Source organism: Haemorhous mexicanus, chromosome 15 (genome assembly GCF_027477595.1).
Source record: "Haemorhous mexicanus isolate bHaeMex1 chromosome 15, bHaeMex1.pri, whole genome shotgun sequence".
Classification (NCBI taxonomy): Eukaryota; Metazoa; Chordata; class Aves; order Passeriformes; family Fringillidae; genus Haemorhous; species Haemorhous mexicanus.
Window position 1 is genome coordinate 3,506,441 of NC_082355.1, and position 22,780 is coordinate 3,529,220.

The 22,780-nt window shown below is 44.1% G+C and overlaps 1 protein-coding gene across 5 annotated transcripts in view; it reads right to left on the reverse strand.

Moving 5' to 3' along the window:
- The window catches only part of NSD1 (nuclear receptor binding SET domain protein 1), a 61,209-nt gene that overhangs the window by 30,265 nt on the left and 8,164 nt on the right, over positions 1-22,780 (reverse strand). For 3 of the 5 annotated variants that reach the window (XM_059859942.1, XM_059859944.1, XM_059859943.1), the window contains exons 3-8: positions 14,008-14,140; positions 10,880-11,064; positions 6,391-8,971; positions 2,901-3,022; positions 2,462-2,756; positions 620-729 (exon numbers count right to left, since the gene is read on the reverse strand). In XM_059859942.1, the coding sequence (XP_059715925.1) occupies positions 620-729; positions 2,462-2,756; positions 2,901-3,022; positions 6,391-8,971; positions 10,880-11,064; positions 14,008-14,140 (3,426 nt within the window). The remainder of the gene's footprint in view (positions 1-619; positions 730-2,461; positions 2,757-2,900; positions 3,023-6,390; positions 8,972-10,879; positions 11,065-14,007; positions 14,141-22,780) is intronic. The other 2 variants (XM_059859946.1, XM_059859947.1) reach the window with 2 other exon arrangements.

The window sequence follows — 22,780 nt, forward strand, 5'->3', positions numbered from 1 at the left end:
GAATAGTGGCAGCAAGTTCTGTGCAGGCACATGATCTGAAACAAATACAATTTGCATTTTTCCAAACCATGTCACTGAATACTGAATATTCAGTGGAGAAGAGCAGCGTTTTCTTTAAAAATCTGATCCAAACAAGGTTCATTGATGTGATTCACCTCAAGCCTCCATCCTGCTTCAAGCTCTGCACTTACATGCATTCACCTGCTCACTTGGGAAGGTAACAAAGAAAACATTGCTCAGAGGAAATTCGATGGAAAAGGACAAAGCCTTAGGTTCAAGTTCAAGCTACACTGTAACATGACAGAAAGCCTCTGTGTAGAACATTTCTGCTCATACCTTTCCAGCCAGCATCCAGATGACTCCTTTTCTATATAAATCAATTTTAAAAAGGAGATTTTAAACCAAAACTACCCAATCCCCATTACAAGTGGAGAGGGGTGGGGGACAGTGGATTATTTCATCACAACACAGCAACCAGCACCTTTGGGAAGGGTGGACCTTTGCTCCTGGGCTGCAGCCAACAAAAAACCACATCCCATTGCATTGTGTCTTGTTTAGCAGGATCTGCTGTCTGGGCCTGCTTTCTATCCAGTTTTCAAAAGAGCTGGAAGGGAAGTACCTTCTTCTGGGGAGTCCATTCCTCCTTCTTTGGCATAAAGGCAGTGTCCAAGTCATTGGATTCCAAGAGCTTTTTAGTGGGCTTCCTTTGACGCTTGCTTTCGAAGTTTCCTGCAATGAAACCCTTCACATCAGATAAAGAGGGGTTTTCTTGTCTTCCATCAGATTAAGGCCATTAAGTAAATATCAGCCAGCAGTTCAAAATAATCTGCTTCACCCCTTCTTTGAGATCATAAGCTCCTAGGGCAGAGATGCCAATTACCTGCTTCTGTACAACTTCAATAAAAACAGACTTCAGTCTGTCATGACCTTCAGGCTCACCTCAACACGTAATATAAAAATCCACCCACAGAAAAGAGGCTGTGAACTCACTGCCAGCAGGTAACACATGCTGGCAGCACAACTCACATCATCATTTCCCAAACACTTTGATCTGCATAAGCCAGTCCTACCACTGACACAGCCCTCCCTACACTCCCACACCCCTCACACCAGCATTCATGCTGCTGCAGGAAACAGGCTGAAGATCACAACCCTGGTGAAAACTACTTGAGCAAAGATACCCCAACAAAACTATTTCCTACTCAAGCTTTATCCTGGCCCTCATGAGGTAGCAAGTTGCTAGACCTGGGCTCCTTCACTAATTTTGGCAACAGTATAAACTTAGAACCAGGAAATGCTGATGCTGAGTGCAGACACTTTGCAGACACAGCCTGTTACCCATCCCACCCCATTCATCCGCTGGCTTTGACAGTCTCAGCTGTGCCCTCTGACACCTCTGTAGGCACAGCTCATCCATCAAACTCCTAACCCTCAAGACAAGCTTCTGCCCATTCTGTGTGCTTCAGCAAAAGGTATGGGGAAATGACTGAAAAGAGCTACACAACCTCTGCAGACTGGATGTTCGCTCCCACTGCTGCAGCCTGTTGTGTTCTCCTGCATGTCTAATCTTGGGTTTACATCCTCAGTTTTTTCTCCTTTAATCCTCTCCAACTTCCCACTTCCTTGCGACACCCACAAGTCTCCAGAGGCAATCCCTCTTCCCTCACACACGACAGGCTAACTGACCAAAAACCTGCCTGTTTGGTTTATTTTTTTTTGATTACAAGCCCTTTAGGGACAGTGTTCCCTCCAAGCCAGCACAGCCAGAACACCAGGGCTTTAACTTGGGACACGTCTTTAGATGCTATCAGAGAATAAACATACTGAAAGGAGACTCTGAGACTGACACTGCTGGAAAGGGGAAATGGGCCCTTAGACCATACTCCTTCTTCACCGTGCCTTACTGAAGACCAAGAACCTGGCTTGCTGCTCACACAAGTCCCCAAAAATTTATACAGATGCTTAGAACCAATTAAACAGAAAGTTCTTCCAGAGGGAATTTTGTGCTACAGCTCCCTGAGCTCCCTAGGAGAGCAAAAAATCACTCCATGAGCAATGAAGCTTAGACTTTGTGCATCACCCTCAGCACAGCAATGACCATCCAAAGGGGTTTACAGCAACAAGAGACTGTCAAGCTAAAGGAATGTCACTGTTTGGAAGCACAGACAGCAAGGACTCAGAGAAGGAGTTGTGGCCTCCTTCATATGGACAAAAGAGGCATTCTGTGCAAGGATCTAAGGAGGACCACCAGAGTCTATGGAAAGCCAACAGTACAGGTCACTGGACACCCTTGCACCTGCACTCTCTCCCTTCTCAGCACAGTAAAGTCAGTGAGCGAAGGAAGGCAAGAACAAACAGTGGCAACAGCCACTGATCTTTTCATGCTGCCCCAAGAATAATTTTTCACTGAACTTGAGTTACTTTCACTTACAAAAGCAGCATCACACAACCTGCCACTTACCTGATTTCAGGAATCCCTCTTCCGCATCTGGAGAAGCAGAAACTTCAGAAACATCGGAGGAAGACAGAACCACCACCTCTGGAAAATCTGAAGATCCACCTTGAGCTTGACTAGGGGGATCAGTGGAGTGGGATCCTAGTTCTGAGAAGGAACACTCTGCTTCAAGGACGGGAGGGGACTCTTTGGTTGAAGATGGAGTTGAAACCAAAGAACTTGGCCCCTGCTGGGTATCTCTGTCAGGACAGCATTGTGCAGGAACTCCTCCTTCACATTCAGACCTCGCCACAGAATTCACCTGGCATGGTGAAATATGTTGGTGAAAACATTCATTCTGCACGGCGCTACACACAGCAAGAATACTCAACCACAAAGAACATAAACACACACAGACCAGAACCCTGAAGAAATAACCACAAAAAGCACATTGGCCTTCACCCACCTTTTGTAATTGCTCCTGGCCCTTCTTTGATTTTTTCTTGGGTGCAAACAAGTGATCATATTCTTCTGCATATTCCAGAAGCCGTTTACTCGGCTTTCTAAGGCGCTTCCTCTCTGAATGTGCTAAGAAAAAGGAAAGCAGCTTCAAGACTGTGTTTCTGAGATGATCACAACACATCTGTGGATAATAGCTGTTCCTGCCTTCTCTTCCAGAGGTTCCATGTGGGAAGAGCTGATAATTCTCTCTCTGAGACAGCCCAAAGAATTTCTGAATTTCCTATTTTCCAAAATCCCAACTTAGCGGGGGGATTTTTAAGGACTTCAAGCAGTTCAGGTAAGAAATCAAAACACATCAGGCTGAGAGGCTCCTGAAATTTCATTCAACATGTCCTTACAAGCTACATCTAACTTGCCTGCAGTGCTTCTACCAGAACCAAAGGTCATTAGCAACTCATTACTCTTTTGCTGTTTACTCAAACTCTTTTGGTTTTAGTGCAGGGGCACAGGAAAACACTGTTTTCCCGTAACACAGTTCAGTCACTAGTTTCACTAGGAACACAAGCTTAATTCCTTCCCTGGCATTTTTTTATATACTACAAATTCCCCATCTGCTACTGTGAGCCCATTTATTGCTTTGTTTGTTCCACAATGAGATCAGGGAGCCACTGACTGCGGCACTTCTTGTCTCTGCACAGTGTGGTGGCATTGCAAGGTAAAAGGTGTTTCCTCACCACAACCCAAACCACCCGTGCCACACCACCTCGACACGCCAACGCAAGGCAAGCTCCAAAAACTGAACCCTGACACTGTGACAGCTCTTCTCAGCAAGCTGCAAAGGCAAGGTGATGCACAGTTATGTCTTTTTCTCACTTCTCAGAACACCTCTGAATATATCTGACTTTTCTCCTTTTTAGCATTCAAAATCATTAAATAATACTGCCCAAAGATTTCCCCTAGTCAGGAAAACACCTGCGGTCTCCTGGAAGTTTTGGAACAAACAATAAATATTCTCTTTGCTTCATTTCATTTGTAGGAGGTGGCTCTTTCTTCTTTAAAACGGAAGCATTTTATAACAAAGCATTTCAATGCAACACTTCAGAACAGGGATGTTGGACAAGATTGCTACATTTTATTGTGGCTTTGTGGTTAAACAAGCATGAAAATGTCAAACTTGGCCAAAAGAGAAGAAAGAAACAACTTTCTCAAACACAGCTATTTTCAGCCTCTATTAACACTCTGCACAGGTGTCTGAGTGAAACACACATTTCAGCACATAAGCATTATGGGATGAATATCCTCACCAGGCAGCTATTTAGAGCCCCAAAGCCATGCAGCAGAGTACATAGCACTGTGCCAGAAGGGCTGGCTTAACTGCTTTTTGTTCCCAAAAGGAATCCCATACAAGAATCCCAAATGCAGATTGACAGTGGCAAATCACAGACCCGATGAAACTATTATTTATAAAATTGGTTTACATCAGCCAATTCTAGCAATCTTCACGTCTGCCTTATTTGCTCTAAACCACTGTACAAGGTTTGTGGCAAAATTATGCCCAATGCTGCCATTTGACTGTGATGAAGACTTTATGCAGTTTGAGCTTAGTGGAAATGGCACAGTTGTGACTGCAATCTGTTCTGATCTCTTACACTGAAGCTGCCTGCTGTGGGCAAGGACTGCTCACATCTCAAAGCACTGCATCAGTCCAGTTTCCAGCATCAGTTTCTCTACTTTCTAGGCCTTGCCCAACATAAAGGAAAGGTCTTAACACACCATTAGAGGTTTACTCAGTCCCACCAGCACTGGGGATGCTACAGCAGCCCTGCCAGTGGCACTGGTGCCTCCCCACAGCACATCTGTACAAAGGGGGTGGGTGTGCTCAGAGCTCACGTGCTGTTTAGGGCAGGGGAATTAGTTTATGCTGGAGTTGTTGATCTGGCACTTTTGCCAGCAAACCCAGGCCCTGACTGCTGCTGCATCCCTGTACACTCCTCACACTGTTGCCACCTCGCCCAGAGCCCGCTGCCTTTCTCTGGCACTACTCCAACTTTACTGCCTCTCAGCACCTCCTCTTCCCTAGCTTGCTCTGCACACCTTCATCTTCACCTCACACAGCATCACTGCAGGGGTGCTTCAACTGCCAAACCACCATGAAGCTGTAAGAACCTGCCTGGATCTCAGTGTGAAGGAAGAACCCCCAGCACAGCCTAGAACATGCATCCTCTCACCTGCTCTATAGAGACTTCAGCCCTCAAAAGCACAGAAACCCAGCCAGAGCCAGTGAATGATTAAGCTGGTCATGACTTAAAACCAGAACTTTTACCCCAGGTGTTACACCCTATAGGCTTGTTTTCTGTGCCTGCTGCAACTTGCCTTGGGCAGGTCCCACAACCACCAAGCCAGGAGCTGCCTTTGCCACAATTGAAACAGAAGTACAGGCCGCCTCCAGCAACCACAAAAAGCAAAATACACACATCAAAATCTGCACTGAGAGAACACTAAGTGACAAAATGCACACAGGTTCAAAATAATGATGAGCTGTATTATTTTATGATATCACAATTAGATTAGAGCAATTTAGTGTGGTGAAACCTATGCAAAAATCTAATTTTATTGGTTTTATTAAGGTGTGTTTCCCCAGATTCCCTGCAGAAGCCAGAAGATGGTACATGTTGAATATGATTGGTTCTCTTGGCCCTATTCTTCTACTCACTCATTTATTTCTTCCTTTGACTTTAACCAAATGTCCCCACCTCTGTGGGAGAGGCAGGGCTCTCTTGCCTTTTGTTCTCAGAAGCCTCCTCCTTCCTAGATCATTTCCCTTCCAGTGCTGCTGCCTTACTTCTGTCTGCCATATTCCAGACCCACCTCCAGCTCAGCCTCCCTGGCAGCTTCCGTCTCTTCTGTTCTCTCTTTCACCCACCAGGCAGCCACACCAGAACTGTAAATTAGGAAATCTGTGGGACTCCACAAGTCACTATGAGCAGCTAATAAAATTCCACACTAAACCCCAAAAAACTCCCAACACATCTTGAGGAAATCCTGCAGAACAAACCAAAGACAAACTATGTCAAACAGCACTATGAAAGATAAACAGAGCAGCCATTGAGGCTCAGTTTCTTGGAACTTTCTAGCACTGACCTATCCCACTAACACCAAACTTGTGGCTCTAAGGAACACATTATGATGATGCAAGTTAAAAAAAAAAATCCCAGGGTCAGAAGGATTCTTATTTTACCTTTCACTGTGGAAGAACTAAAGATTTGTAATGTGTGCAAAACTGTCTGACCAATAACCTGAGTACAAACTCATAATTACTCTGCCTCCTTTGTCCTCCATGCTTACACAGAACTCAAACCAAGGTCCCACACTTTCTTCTGCTCAGATGTAGATATCTTCACATTGTCAAACAGCCACAAGTTCTGTAACTTATCCTTTAAATGAAAAAGTGTAAAATGTATACAAATACTCTGGTGCAAGTCCAGCTCCCTTACCTTGTGCAGAGAATTCAGACTGGGGAGCAAAGTTGCCAAGCTCTGTTTCTGAGTCCATCACACTGGTGTTTGGCTTACCACATACATTCAAACGTTTATCAACTAAGTCTAAACGATTCTCAAAGTCCTGAACTGCCAAGTCTCCCTCAAGCACCTTTGAATGAGGGGAATGCCTACGTCCCAAGCACTCATTTCCCTTCAGTGAAAAGCCACGAGAATTCAGGCCAAAGGCACTCTCCAAGTTTCCTTGTTCCCTAGATCTACTGATGTGCTTATTAGATCTAGTACTGCTTTGGTTAAAACGCTGCCATCGCTTTTTGGGTGCTACGTGATTGGTATCATTAGACTCATCACCAAGAGAGCTCTCACTATTTGCCTCTGAATCCAAGTCTGGACTCTCCCCATTTTCAGCAGAATTGCAGCTCTCTTTATTTCTACCAGCTTCAGGTCTCCTTCCAATACGACCTAAATTGTCATCAGATAAACAGGCAGAGTCTTCATCAGTTGAATGCTCTGTTAAATCAATACACTCTTTCCTCTCAGTATCTTCTGCCTCATTCCCTAGAGGTCTGGTAACCGAACTGTGCCCACGGAATGCATGTTCTCCTGAATCTCTGGGTAACCGACTTAGCAACTTACTTGGCCCTCCTGGTTTTAAGTCCTTTCTGTTTGAAACTGTTTTATCTCCAAGCTTTGATGACTGCTTAGATTTTGAGCAGTTGCGTTTGGACATGCAATTTGTGCCGTTTGTCCCAGAAACAGCAGCACTCGCAGGCTCCCTTTTACCAGTACCAATCCCTGTCAACTTGGTTGGAGGACCACGTGAAAATGAGGAGTTGCTTATAGCAGAGTTTGGAGTTACTGTTTCCTGGACACAATCTCCATTTTTTTCTATTTTATATGGGGGACCTACAATAGACAGAGACTTGAGACCACTTGCAGAATTGCTTCCAGAACCATCACCTGTGCTGGTATTTCGAAATGGGACTATATTTTGACCAGTCATTAGTTGCTGCTCTTTTGTCTTACTGTCATGCATATCCTTCAACATCATTAACAAGGTGCTGAATTTGTAATCTGGTTCAATAGGCAAACGACCATGACCAGAAGCAGAGGAGAAAAGCAAAGGTACTGTGGCCTTTGGAGTGCCAGAGTCACTGGCATCATCATTCATGGACCGATAGGACAGCTCCTTCAGCTCCGACAGAACGTGCTTCACCACGGCTGTTTCGATTTCAGCAGAATCCCTGGGTTTCTCATGCATGTTGTTTAACAGTTTCTGACCATCAACTTTTCCACTTCTCTGAAGAGAATCTCTTGAAAGGCCAGAGAAACCTTTGGTATCTGAAGAACACTGATTCACACCACCCTCCTCTTCTGCAAGAGAAGGCTCCAACCCAGCAACCTTTTCTTTATGTTTACATTTTATACTTCTGCTTCCGGGTAATGTCATGCTTTTCAGTTTCAAGATTGCTTGATTTGTAACAGCAGGCCAGGAGCTGTCCTTGGAAACACTTTGGGGGGTAGTGTGCTTGTTTGCTAGGGAAAGATTGTAATTTCTCACATCTGAAGAGCACTCGAGAGGTGTCAATGACATCTCAGCATCAGACAAACCTACTTCAAGCTCCCCATCCACAAATTCAGCATCAAGTCTGTTGGTTGCTGAACCTCCCAGAGCTTTGCGATCTCTGTGCGACTTCTTCCTGGCCCTTCTGCTGCTCTTCTGAGAAAGATACATGGAAAGTTTAATGTTTCCACTTGATGTCATAGCAAAGTCCTTCTCCACTTTATCTGAAGAATCACTAACTTCAAGAGCACTAGAGGCTCTCTCTGAACTTTGGTCCATGGTATCTACATCACTGTTCCCACCGTCAGAGAGGGAAGAGGATGAATCTGATTCAGTTTGTTTTTTCTCAACACCAGCATCAGATGCAGAATAGTGTATTTTTAACTTGGAACTGCACAAAATGCCCAGGGAGCTCTTTTCTCTCTCAAAAGAAGGGCTGGAAAACAAATCTCCTTGGAGGGTGTTTTTCAGAGCGTCACTTTTACGACTCTCGTAGTCTGGTTTTAGAGGTGTCTTTTCAAAACGTCTTTCTCCAAAGGAGGACAGCAAATGGTTTTCCCTGGTGCTACTGGATGCTGTCAGGCTGTTGGCAATCCGGCGAAGCTCATGAGATGCGTGTTTCTCTGGTAGGTCTCCAACAATCACGTTTCTGACTACGCTCTCTGGTGTTTTGTCTTTGATTTCTTCCCTCGATGCTTCCCCTCTTGTGCCGCTCTTTTTTACTCTAGTCCTTTTTCTGCTTTCAGAGGTTGTTTTCACCTGTGGCTTGATGTGCAATTTTCCTTTTTCACTGGACACGTGTCTGGAGTCAAAAGCCAAGGATTTTAAGCAGCCATTCAGTTGCGTGTCCCTTTCTGCTCCAGGGCCATTGGTGTAGTATTCCAGCTGCACGTCCTTCTCGCTGTCCGGCTCGCTGGAGTTCTGGCTGCACTTCTGATCCTCTGACCCCCCAAGAAGAATGTCTTCTGCCTGTCCAACACTGACTTCCCATTCAGCTCTAAATCTCTGAGGAACCTTAAAAGTTGGAGACAAAAAAAAAAAAAAAAGGACAAAATTTGAGTAGGTACCCAAAGAAAGGGAGGAGCGCAAGGCACAGAACACAGAGACATTCCTGCATTTTGCATCTTTAAGACAATTCCCTGAGACTGTGTCTGGCAGACACAGGAAGTACTCCTCCTGGGTAAGCACCCTGCATTCCAGCTGAGCCCTGTGCATTCCCAGAACAGTAAAAAGGTCCCCGGCAAGTAAAGGTCTCTGAAGAATCAGATGTCTTGGCATGCCAACACACCCTGAACACAACAGCCTGTAAAGGGCAATGCATATGGTATGGATCCCTGGCACAGAAATGCAAAGCTACAGCCAGCAAGCCTCACAAGGCAAATGCAGCATTGTTTTTCTCAAAGTATCTGAGTAGACCTGTTTGCTGTCCTCATTGTTGATTCTTGCTGCATCCCCTGAATTCAGAGCACGATCTGCCCTCTCCATCAACTCACCTCGGGACTAACATGAGCTCCACACACATCTAAGATGTGCTCTATCAAGTTCACAATGTTCATTCCTGAGAAGTCTCCCAGTTTAACTGTATCTGTAGAAAAACCAGAAAGCTCTCTGCATACTTAACAGGAACCTCTGCTAATACTCAAAATCAAAAAGAAACTTGTTTCTTATCTGCCTGTGTAGTTATTGGCTGCACAACGGCAAACCAAAAGCTTCACAACTGCTCCTAAAATCAAAACCAATTCCAAGGCAGGAGGAACAACTCATATTGCTGACACTTTTCTTCTAAAGAAAAACCCAAACCAACAAAGTCTCATCTCAGCAGGCTCAAGAAGTTTCACAAAGCCTCATAGCAATCCAGCCAAATACTCTCTGCTTTGCATTAATTTTGGCTTCCAGGGGTTCAAACCTGGACATTTATGTGAGTAACAAACCTTTGATTCCCTCTACTGCAGGCATGCTGGCACTCCATTTACATACAGAATGAGATTTCAGCCATGCAGCACTTTTAGGACCAGAGAAGTTACTTGGGAGTGTGTTGTTGAGAGCACAAGGAGAGAAGTCCTTAAAGAAAATACTGAATGTGCCCTTGAAAAAGAAAAACCAAATAAGGCCACTGTCCTCAGGGACTCACATCTGCAAGGGCACATTCAATTGATGGTTCTGCACTAACATAGGTTATCAAGCTTTAGAGTAGGAGAAAAAGAAAAACCAGATACCATTGCCTAGTATAACTATTTGCTCTCTCACAGTAAGGCAGTAGCTTCTGTAGTTCTTCACTTCAGCTATTGTAACGAGTTAATTTCTGCAGTCACCTTCCTAAAGACATAGACCAGACCCCTGCGTCACATTACATTAACTGGCTACAACTGCTCAGGGCTGTTATGTTTGGAAACAGAGATGGTGCGATGAGCCACAAAACTCATTCCCACAGGCTCACTGACAAAGCATTTTCCAAGTCAAATTGTAAGTCCTAACAGGTTTCTATAAAGAGAATTATTGAAGCAGTGCTAAAAACCCCACTGCTTTATCTCAGCCAGTGATCTAGTGAAGCATGCAACTCCACCTCTGATTCAGATCCGCCAAAGGAGGCTGCCAGAAAGCACAGAAGTTTTTTAGCAGTGCTGCAATCCACAGCAGGAGAGGGCTGTGCTGCTAAACAGATCCCACACCAACAGAGCCCAAATTCCTCTGCCTTCCAGAGCTGTCCAGGGCAATAGAAGCAGCAGGCCACACCCCAGCACAGAAGAGAGTATAAACTGCCAGGAGTTTCCAGAAACTATGCTGCTGTAAGGACACAAAGAATCTCTTCCCTGGCTGACTTGCTGCAGTCAGTCTCACAGAAGCTGTCAAAGTACAAATTCAGGCATAAAGGAATATTTTGTACTGTGCAGATTCAAAGAAATAAAAACATATTACACAAACCAGCTCTTTCACCTTGTGTTTGTATCCTTTTTCCTTTTGCTTTCCTCTTTTCCGGAGAACAGGCAGCTCTTCAAACTGATGTCTCCCTTCAAAGAGGACAACAGCTTTCCCAGGAACCCAGGTTTTCTCTGAAGGTTCTCCTAAGGCATCCACATAGTACTCTCGGTATGGTCTCCCACAGGAAACTATTTCAAGAAATTTAACAGAATTACCCCTTGTATGTAACAGAATAGAGACACAAAAAGAGACACAGAAAACAGTAACTATTTGAGAAGTAACTTTCAATTACATTTTGCTTAACAACATTCCCAAACAAATGCTAGATCTGGGGATTTCTACTCACAACTAAGGCAGACCCCTTTGTTTGCTACTATCTATATTTATATTCTACATTGCTACTCTATTTTAAAATTGTTTGGGTTTTTTTTTTTTTTTTCCCCCACTAACAGTTGATTAACACGCCTATGATTGGTCATCTTCCTACAGCAAAGATTACTTGCAAAAAAAAGAAGGTAAAAATATCTAAATATTTTTTCCTTGAGAGACACAACACACCAGGCAGAACATTTTTTTCTGCTACTCCCTGATTAATGATTAAACAGCCCAGAGCACTTGACCGTTGGGAAAACACAACAGTGCTGGGAACACCCAGAACTGACATCCTTCTGGACAGGATTTACTCACACAGGTTGAGCCTCCTCCATCCCAATATATCCCACCCTGTTCGATGTTTTAATACCAAACAAAGTCTTATTTAGGACATAAAACATGAACAGCAGCATTTAAGCAAACACATGCACACACACTGAAAAGATTAGGTGCAACATGACACAACCTTAGTTGCAATGAGTCTCTCCATACTTCAGGCACAAGAGGTGCAGAGAAAGAGAAGAAATTCAATCATAGGGGTACATTCAAAGATTCTTTAAAGCTACTTTCTATGCAAGAAAGTTGAACACACAAGGTACAAGTAAGAACTGAATCAGTACTGTGTGGAAAAGGACAGGTCACAAGCATTGGAACAGAGCAAACAACACTTGAACACAAGGGATATAAACTTCTCCCTGCAGTTTGCTGCAATGTATTAACCTTCTTCCAGAAACACCTTCACCCTCTGAACAGGCAGATTACACTTCCAGCCCATTTAGTTTGTGCTGCCTCTTCCAGAGTGCCAGCACAGTGTGGCAGCCTGGCCTTAAGTGATGTTGAAATTGAGATTCTAACCAAGACACTGAGAGGATGACAAATAATGACCAGAACAACATCCAACCAAGTGCAAAGATCACAGGCTGCATCCACCCCATTCACAATTCTGGGACTCAAGCCACTGAGCCTATACCTTCCAGCTCCAAAAACCTTCCAAGCCAAGAGCTTGCTGAGAAAAGGTAAACTGCCTTTAACTAAACACCATTCCTCAAATCCCAAGAGCTTTCAGCACAAGAGACAAGGTTGAAGCAACCTGCCTTGTTTTGAAGGGCTCGTTCCCTTGGCAACAGGAGAGCCAAGGCAGTAGGACTGTGCTTCCTACAGTGCACACAGAGCCCAGCTCCTCCTGCCCAAAAGTGCCAGAGTTCAGATCCACCTGCTCTGCCACCTTGGTATTGGGAAGGGAGGACAAGCAGATTACATACAGCCACAGCTGGAAAATACCATTTTCCCCTGAGCTCCACTGGTTTGAACGCAGATAAAACAATGGTGGGAGAGTCCATCATGTGGCTGGAGATCAGGCCTTCCTGGAACTTGCTGACAGAGCTTTTCCTCCCTGCAGAATTCCCTAATTATCAATCCTCATGCACAGGCTGAGAGGGGAATACTGGACAGCTATATACATTAAATCCTGCCCAAAACTTCATGACGAGGGATGTGGGGAGACAATATATATCAGCATATCTTCTGGAAACATCTCTGACAGGATTTTGAGAGCTGGAAACAGATTATGTAAAACAGTACATTCACCGTTCTCTAGAATCAGGATAAATGCCTCCCCAAAGGATGAAGGGGGAGGAGAAGGAAAAAGACTTCAGCAACCAGGCTTGGGGATAATGTGAGCACCACCTAGGAAAAGCTACTTCATGTCTAGAGAAACAGCACTGGCTCTGAGCTGATGGCCACTCAAAAAGAACTCCACTTATGCACAGCACTTGTTGTGCTTAGGCTGGCAAGGGCCGCAAAACCTGGAGACAAACACAGTAGTGAGTGGCAATCTCACCAGTGTAGAGCTGTCAGTGGCAGAGGACACCAGTTCAAGGGGTTTCTAGTTGCCCAGAGAACAAAAAGAATCAGAAGAGGAAACCAGGAACAAATAAACCTTTCTGTTTGTGGCAGTCTCCCCATGGCATCTGGTGTGATACTAAAAGCAAACAATTCCTCATTTCCCTTCTGTTCTCTCCATCACTCACCTATCTCTGTCTTGATCTTTTAAGACTCTTTTTCTCCCTTCCTGGCTCTCTCCTGTGGTCAAGCACACACAGCTCTGTTATATTTGCCCATCTCTCCTCCTCACACTCAGCTCACTCACACTATACCCCAAACAGTCACATACATGGCTCCATCTCTTGGTTTTTCCAGAATTTCCCTATCAACAACCCCTTACTTTTTTGTGCCAAACAAGACTCAGAAATTTCACTTCCATGCACATGCTCCCATCACACCCTCAGGCACTTAGCAGCTACTCTGCACTACCCCACAATCCCCTCCTCAGCCTGTCCAGCCTCCCCTTCTCCAAGAACAACTCTCTGTGTCCTCACACAGTCCAATCTTCCCAGCTCTGCCTCCTCACCTGTTCCACCTTTCTGATCCATCTCCTTTTTCTCTGCATAACTTTTTTGAGAGGCTGCTCTTTCTTCTGCACTGCCCTGAGCTTAACCGAGCTATCTGAACTTCCTACAGTCTGGGAAGAAAAGCCTAAATATCCAACAGCTATCTGTGCCACTTCATCACCCCCAGCCCCTTCTTATTCCTGCCACCTCCTTCATTTAGCTACTTTATGGATCCAGGTCTTGTTTTCCACAGCAGAGTCTATTTCCTCACACCTTTCAAAGGCCAGAAATGCTTTTAAAATTAATTAAAAACTGCAGCATCCTGCCATACACAACACCTCCACTTTGTGGTCTGAGTAGATACAGTACCTTTCATTTTTGAGTGACAGTCCAGCACTGGGTCATGACAAATTGTGCATGGCCACCATGGGCGTCTGTTGAACTTGGCCCAAACAAGATCCCCAACTTCATACTTCACTGGAGGTTTCTTCTTGGCTTGGATCTTTGGGGAAAAACCAGAACACGAGAAATCACTACAACTCCAGATGCTTTTGAAGAGATTTGCCTCCCCCCCTGTGTGCAGATTACACGGGACAGCAGAGACATTTACATTAAAAAGCAAATCCTGATTTTACTTAGTGGCTCCTACACCTTCAAAGAACACTATGGTTCTCCCCATTCTTCTGCAAGAACAAAACAATAAGAGGATTTGAGGAGGTTTTTGTTATTTTTTTAGTATGTAACTTGACCTCTGGTAAATGACTGCACTCAAACTTCACACATTTGAACAGGTAAATATCTAGAGTCACTACTACACGCCATTATTTCACCAACACCAGTTTGTTAATTTCAAAGGTTGCAACATATGGAAAAAATAGCAGTAAAAGACAGTGAAATTTTCCTGACTGAAACGTGATATGCACAGCAAGTGTTTATCAACTGGGAGGGAAAAAAAAAAAAAAAGAAAAAAAGGTTGGTAACTACAAGTTAGTAACTTTCCTGCTTCTCATATGCGCTCAGGAAAAAGCTTCACCAGAAAATATTTGAAACCAAAGAAAGGCACAATCAAAAAAAAATTTATATACTGATGTTTAGCTTGTATGAGCAGATCTGGCAGAAAGGGAGTATAACAGCAGGCACCCCCCTCTAGGACACAGACACAACACTGACCTTGCCTGTCTCCAAAAGCTGCTCACAAGTATCAACTCTGCAGACACAGTCACCCAAACCCACTCAGCTTCTTCTCAGGGCTGTGCAGCAGCCACAGGAACACCAAAATCTTTCAATACACAAACCCTGAAGTGTTTAATGACATTTCTGTGTCACTGCCCAGGAGCTGAGAGCAGATCCCGTGCTGTTTGCGAAGCATGAATTCTCTCTGGCTGCATGTGCTTCACCAGCAGGACCTCTGCCAAGCAGAGGATCCAGGAGCTTTGGTGTTGTGAATAACTGAGCCAAGATGAGATACAATAGATTTTCACAGGATACAAGGTCCCTGTACCCAGCTGTGGGGTATCCTGCCTGTTTAGCAGCACCCACCAACATGTCCCAGGTGGGTTCAGCATTTTAAGAGCTCCAAGAAGCACCCCAGGTATTCTTCCTGCCAGTAATGCTGCTCATCAAAGTTGTTACAGCACAAACACAGCTTTCTGCTTCACTTCTCCATCCTGCTAACCATCCTGCTCCAGGCACGTCTCTTGCCATACCCAGTTCAACATCCCAGCAACTAAAACACAACAGACCTCTCTAATAAAAGGTATATTCCGTTTCTCATTGAGTTTTATGAGTCTTCTTCATGCAGTTAAAGAAAACATAAAAGAATAAACCCTGACACATGAAAAAAAGGCACGTAATGATGTTACAGACTACATTATTGAAATTCTTCTCACTCACTCGTCAAAAGCCACACAATAACTTATTGCTGAGCAGGAGTTCAGGAACAGGGAATGTGAACAGCACTGGGCAGGGGGCTGCAGCCCCTCTCTCTGCCACTGCCTTGCTGCACCCTCTGTGTCTCCAGCTGTATCTGTGAGCACAGGACCAGAGGTGATGCCTCAGCTGCTCCTTTTAAAAGCTGCTCCTTTTAAAATGCAGATGCACTTTCAGATGCAAACCCCTTCTTTTTTTAGTCTGTTTCCCCCACTTGAGCTCTTATAAATTTGACTTTGGCCTCAAATTTTTTTTACAGATTTCCAGCCTGGGCTTTGAGGGGCACAGGTATATCCCAGCTGATTATCTCCAATGCTGCGCATACACATACAACAGATGTACATCTTACTGACAACTGTAACCTGAGCACAAGCACTGGACAGCAGTAAAACCTCACTGGAGTTTTGCCAGAGCCATTCACATTGATCCACCTGAACGACACCCTCAGCCCCTGCCCTTAGGCAAGTCTGCATTTAAATCAACTCTTTGTCAACCTCCAACATCCCAGCCGAGTGAAAAGGTGGCTTTCAAGAAACTATTCAGACAATGCCTAAACCTCTTTCTAAGAAGTCAGCAGCTATTCTCATTCCTGCCCAGTTTCCTCTCTAATTTCCCCAGCATTAGCAGTCAGGTGCTGGACTCATCCTCACCCACCACAAAGTCCCCACCCGTGGGTCACAGAGGCAGATCAGGAACCATCATGTCCTGAGGGAAGCCTCGTGACAGAATGCACTGCAGCAGGTCACTGTCTTGCATAATTTTCCTCTCTAGTCTCCCTAAATCCCACCAACCTGCCAAAGATGCCTTAACATTTTTTTCTTTACAGGGGGGAAAAAAATCTGCTAGAGACTTTCAAAACGTGTAACACTGAATAGCCAACAGCACTGAAGCAAAAGCAGCAATTATTGTCCTTTCCAGGTAGAGTTAAGTCTCTTCCTTTAAACTCTGCAGCATGATAGAAAAGTTATAGCCCCAAAGCATATATTTCTTATGTCAGAATACAACAAATTTCACTCCTATAAAAATTAGCCTTTAGTATGCCAAGATTAAACTGCTGATAAATTCTGATGGCCAAAAATTTAGCCCTGCAGTAACAGTGACTTTTCTGTGAGCTACGAAAGTGAAAGTTTTTAAAAAAATGAACTTCAGATGTAGTCCCATACATCTGATCACAGCACTGTTCACCTTCAGAGCACGGAAATATTCAAGTATTTAAACAACAAGAAAATTTGTGAGCTAGATTGGGTAAAATCCACATTGTAACCCACTGGAGATTCACTGAAGAAATTAAACCAGGTAAGAGCCTTGGTTAGTGAGGAGGGAAAGGACAGGGCCTTCTCCATTGATGAGGAACAACCAAGTTTTGCATTGTCTGATGTTCTCCTCAAGGGAGTCAGCACTGTCCACTCTGTTATCAAATGTTTGGCAATCATTTGCTGTTCATATGGGACAAGCTACAGCCTAAACTGGCTGATGTGCAGCATTTCAGATCACTCTGTGCTATTTTTGGACCAAACAAGACTGTACCTTGCAGATGTTTTTCATCAAATCCTCTCTACCAAAGACCCCAAATGAACACTGTGGAAGGGTTCACAAGCCAAGATTCAGCAGCAGGATGACACAAAAACCACCTGCAAAGTCACCTCTTGAATTTGTACTATGCCAACCAAACATACCAGTATGCAACTCTTTAAGTGAAATACCAAACGTTGGTGCTCAGCTTCAAGTATCTTTACCCTCCTGAAATTCTCACCATACAGCAAATAATGAAACATACCAAGCAAAGAAAGCTTAAATTTCCAAGTGTTTTTATTTTGCTAAACATACTGTCAGTCCTCAACTGTCTGTCACTAATCTTCCTCCTTTGAAAATAACCACATCATTAAAAAGTGGAAAAAATAACTCTTAATCAGTAACCAGTCTCGGCTCTGTCACTGGAAGCTGTGGTTCAATTCGTTCATCTTGCTGGACCAAGTGGCACAAAGCAGAAGTCCACAAACACAGACAATGCTGACAGCCACAGGGTGCACCTTTCCTGCAGCACTGGACATCTCTGAATAAAAAATCAGAGCAGCAGCAGCCTCTCCAGTGCAGCTGGAGACGCAGCTGCAGACACCCCACGTGCCCCAACAGCGTGACCAGGGATGTGACCACCTTGGCAGAGCCACAGCAAGACTGAACTGCACAGAGGGGCTGAGATATGTCTGCTGTTACAAGCAATTTCAAATTTGCAATTTCATATACCCAAAGAGACATCTGTCCAGAGATCAAGCACTGTCTGCAGCCATTGTAGCCCTGCACACTTCCAATTCAGACCTGCTTTGGAAAGCCATCGTGGAAATACTTGGCCAAGAAAGCCCTATTACACTTTATTCCTGATTAATGATAAACAATGTTACTCAATGAAGCCAGGGACAGAACATGTTTTGCAGAAAGGCTGAGGCAGCAAAAGAGACTGTGTGTAAGGATGATGAAGAAAAGCAAGAAAGAAGCCACTGATCCCCCCAAAATAATGGAGGAAGATTCTGCCAAGCCTGTTTCAGGCACGAACTGAACAGAATCAAAGCCAAGGATGAATATAAAAGGAGGTGGCCACATCCAAAGGGTAATAATAGAGTGTAAACAATGACACTAATAACGTTTTCCTCTAAGTGTACAGCAGATACCTGCCCAGGGCCCTGCTGCAGCAGCAGCATGGGATAGGGATATCTCCTGAGCAGATCTCACCACACTGGTAGCTGCAGGTAAGTCACACCCCACACATGAGCCGGCCCAAACATCCCTGCCAGGGGCAGAAACAGCAACAACTCTGCCCCATAAACTTCCAGTGCTCTCTTCAAACCTTCTCATTCCCAGGCCAGCAAGTCTCGTGCTTCTCCCTGCATTCCATCTATGCCCAGGATAAAGTTGTTCCCAATACCTACTTCTTATTACTTAGAACTGGAAGCTTGCTGAAGATCAGTCCACAGCCTGCCCCCACCACCACCTTTTATGCCTTTAAGTTTGGTGATCATTATTTTTTCTTAACAGGACAAGATGATAAGAAGCCCATCTAATTCCTATGAGCCACTAATGCCAGATATGGCTGAACTGGCTCAAGATCAACAGTTTTTTTACCAGAACTTGAGGGAAAGATGACACTAGAAAACACCTGGATAGGCTGGGCCTGACAGTCTGCTGGAGAGGGACTCACAGTGACACAGAGTGACAGGACAAGGGGGAATGGCCACAACCTGTGAGTAGGTTTAGATTAAATGTGAGGAAGAAATTCTTCCACGTGAAGGTAGTGAGGCCCTGGTACAGGTAGCCCAGAGATGCCGTGGCTGCCCCTGGATCCCTGGAAGTGCCCAAGGTCAGGTTGCATGAAGCTCTGAGCAATCTCATCGAGCAGAAGGTGTCCCTCCCATGGCAGGGCATTGGAACTACATTGTCTTTAAGGCTCCTTCGAACCCAAATCATTCTGTGATTCTATAAAGAAGTTATCCAATAACACAACCAACCCCACAGATGGTGTCACAGGTGCCCTGTGCCTAGGACAGGCCACTCCCAGCTCCTGCCATTTCAGTAGAACAGGTTATTCACCCTCTGCCCTCACAAAGGAGAGGCAGCAATTGGGGCAAGTTTTCCTTATTAAAATAATTCCAGAACAAGCCTGGAAGGGCCTTGCTAAAGCTACCCCAAGAGTCTTCAGGAGATAGAACTTCCCTTCAGCTACAGCACAACCTCACTGAGTTAGCAGAGTTTAAGACAAAGCAGAGCAGTTTTAACCTCAGCACTGAGCTGTCCATACAGCTCCTGTCCCAGGGGATCCAGATCCTTTAACTCTGGTCATAGAAATGAAGCAGCAATGGATGGAATTCCCATACACTGCCTCTGCTGACAGATAGTTAAAAGGTCAACTCCCACCTCTGTACTGCTCTTAATGAAGGGAGAATGGAAAGAAGTCTGAGTGATCCATGGTTCATTACTTCACTCAGCCCCAACTGCTTGTGCACTGAGAAATGAACAGACACAGAGAGAAGGAAAGAGAGGAATTGGGAAATAACCTTTGCTTGGGAATGCTGCATGGAAATGTAAAAAGGAGGAGACTAAGAACAACAACAAAGCAAAATTAGTAACTGCTCGTGATGGAAGCCAGAAATAGTAATTCTCATTAGCAAAGATTCCTGTTTTAAAGAACATTTTCTGAAATCAAAACCAAATTGATTGAAAAAAAAACCCCAAAAATTGAGAGAGGATTAAATTGTATGTGCTTGATAGTTTAAGAAATATTTGAAACAAAGCAAGCAGAGATCACCAAAGTTTCCTCCATACAAAGTACCATTACCAAGCACAGGAGCTTTAAGCTTTTACAGAGAGAGGCTGCAATGCTGACCCTGCACTCCCTGACAAAACTTACAGGAATCAATCTCTGCCCAGGGAAAAGGGCAGGCCCAACTGGAGCCCATATGGGCAAAACCCCCACCCAAACCATGGCACACAATGGCATATCTGAACAAACCAGAGTAATACACTGGCAATTTATGGCAAGCTTCAAATCAAACAGCAGCAGGAGAAGCCTGCTGGAAGCCCATGGGCAGCCTGTGCTGCTGGGGACCTGGGGACACGCTCCTCAGCCCAACTGCTCCACTCTTCTTCAGCTTCAGCACCAAAAAGCAAAAAGTAAACACGCGTCTGACCTACATTCATGTCTGAGAAAGTACACTACCTCTTATCTGGGATCATTATCATCCAGAAGTGTTAAATACTCACTAATCAAATATTCACTAGCAAAACATACAGCAGAAATGATGATACAGACCAAACTTCTGTTATCAACATGCTTGCAGGTATTTGCTGTCTTTGGCCAGTTTCTACTACCATCTTCCAGGGTACTGAAGTTTTTCAGGATCCATATGTACATATGAACCACCCTGAAAGGTTAAAATTTAGGGAGCAGATTGGGCTATTTTGAGTAATTCCTACATCCTGAAGCATTTCTATCAAGTTCAGGAGTTATCCACATAGAGATATTAAATAAAGAATGTAATGATGAGAGAATGCAAAGTTTCAGTCTCCCAGGATAACTGGGTAACAGCATCCCTGTTTCACTCAGTGGAGATAAGTTTTCCTTAGGGATTGGATGGAAGAGCAGTGCAAGAGAAAGCTTTGGCACTGCAGCACCCCAACTACCAGAAATGCACCTGACAGCAAGGTTTGAGGGAGGCAGGAGGAGGAAGTGGGAGAGAAGGCGTGTGATCTCATCCAGATCCCCAGTGGACAGAAATCCACTCAAACACAGAAGACTTCAGACCACTTCCAGGAGCCTCAGGAGAAGACAGACTCTCATATTTGCTTATCTGCACACATTTTAAATGATAAACCACATTCTCTTTAAATCTGGCTCTTTTAATCAGCACTAATTGTTTCAGCCAGCAAGGAACTGCTGGCATTACCAAAACTTTGCAAATTCTCACAAAGAACAATTACCCACAAATATCTTCTTATGTCAGAGAACAAGGAAAAAACCCACAAACTGAAACCAGGTCATCAGATTTGTCCCCTTTTCAGCCTTACTTTTGTGCTCCTCTATGTATTATCAAATTGCTCACAAGCAAGATATCGGATAAACACAGCACCCATTTTTCAGATATGAAGTTTCTAAATCCATGAAATGAAAAACAGATTCAAACTGTGCAAAATGAAACTTGGCTGTTCTAATTTATATATGTCTGTTACATTCATTACAGCTTAAGCTGTAACCAGAATGAAGCAGAACTAGAGAACAACATGTACAGTGCAAAGAGTGAATACTAAAACCTCAACAGCTAGAAAGTGTGAGCTTGGTTTGATGTAAACAAAATTAACTGGCTAGTTGCTTGTTTTGGTTTGGTTGTTGATATTGTTTGGGTTTAAGTCCATGGCATTCTTTAAAAGCAACAAACATTTACGGGGTGGGAGGGGGTGGGGGGAAATTACAAATCTCATTTTCTGCAGAAGTTTTTATTTACCCACGGGAATGGAAGGGATAATCCCACTTTGCTAGTCCAAATAAAAAGATGCCTCTTACACAAAACCATAACCTCCTGAAAATGAGATGGCATTCAGCATGTAAGTCCCCCTACCCAACAACACCATTTTTCCTAAAGAAACAAAATTTCTAATACAAAACTAAGTTTGAATTTGCACTTAAAACTTTGACTGCTTTTTCTGAATTCCTACTAAAATTGAAATCAGAATTTTTGAACACTAGCAGGTCAATAAATTTATCTTGTGCTTATTTATTTATTACTTATTTTCTCTTATTTATTTCTTTATTTCTTCTTATATTCACACTCAAAGCCATGACCTGAGGAAGGTTCATGCTTCAGACACCAGGTACTACAAACTTATGCTTCCAAGAGGTTTCCAAACCTTTCTGTGATGAATCCAGCTTCCTAAACATTGTGAACACACTGTGAGAGGACTGCCCACCAGAATCAAGAGGAACCTGACTTTGTTTTACTGCTGCTATTTAGAAATCTGCGGGCAGTCGCCACATTAGCCAGAACAGTAGGAAGTCTGAACAGGTGCTTGGGGAAAACCAAACAACAAAGTAATATCAGGGCAAGGAGAGGAACTACTAAAAGGGTGATAACCACTCTGCTCCTCACCCTTCTTGTGAGGCAACAGCAGGTTTCTATCTTTCCATCAACAATGGGAGGGAAAAGTGATGAACACACTCCTCCAAAACAAGTGGAACATGGAAGCTTCAAGCAGGGCTGAGGATGAGAGCCTCCCTGCACACTCAGCACTGCAGGCACTTCAGGAGCTGAAAAAGAAACTGGCAGTTTCCAGTGTGCTGAGATACTACAGTGCAGGAAATTAGCTGTTCACTTTTTCCTAAGGAATACCATACCAAAAGGCATTCCATCCTCTGGCTGGGATGCAACACTTGAATTGCTCCACCCAACCCAACACTTCTGGTGTCTCACATGCAAAAGTCAATGCTTGAATATATAAAAGGAGTCCCAGTGCATTACTTCTGATGAGTGTCTGAAGGCTAAAACAAATTACTCTGTTATTTTATTGTATAATTATTTTACAGTAAAGCTGTTTTTTCCTGAAGAGCTCAGAAGTGGGATGTGCTATCTCCAGCAGCATCCACAGCTGTCCCAATTACTGCACATGACCAACAGAACAAGTTCCCTACCAAGAACTCACTCAAGGCTTTTCTTGCCAACCCTTCCTACCC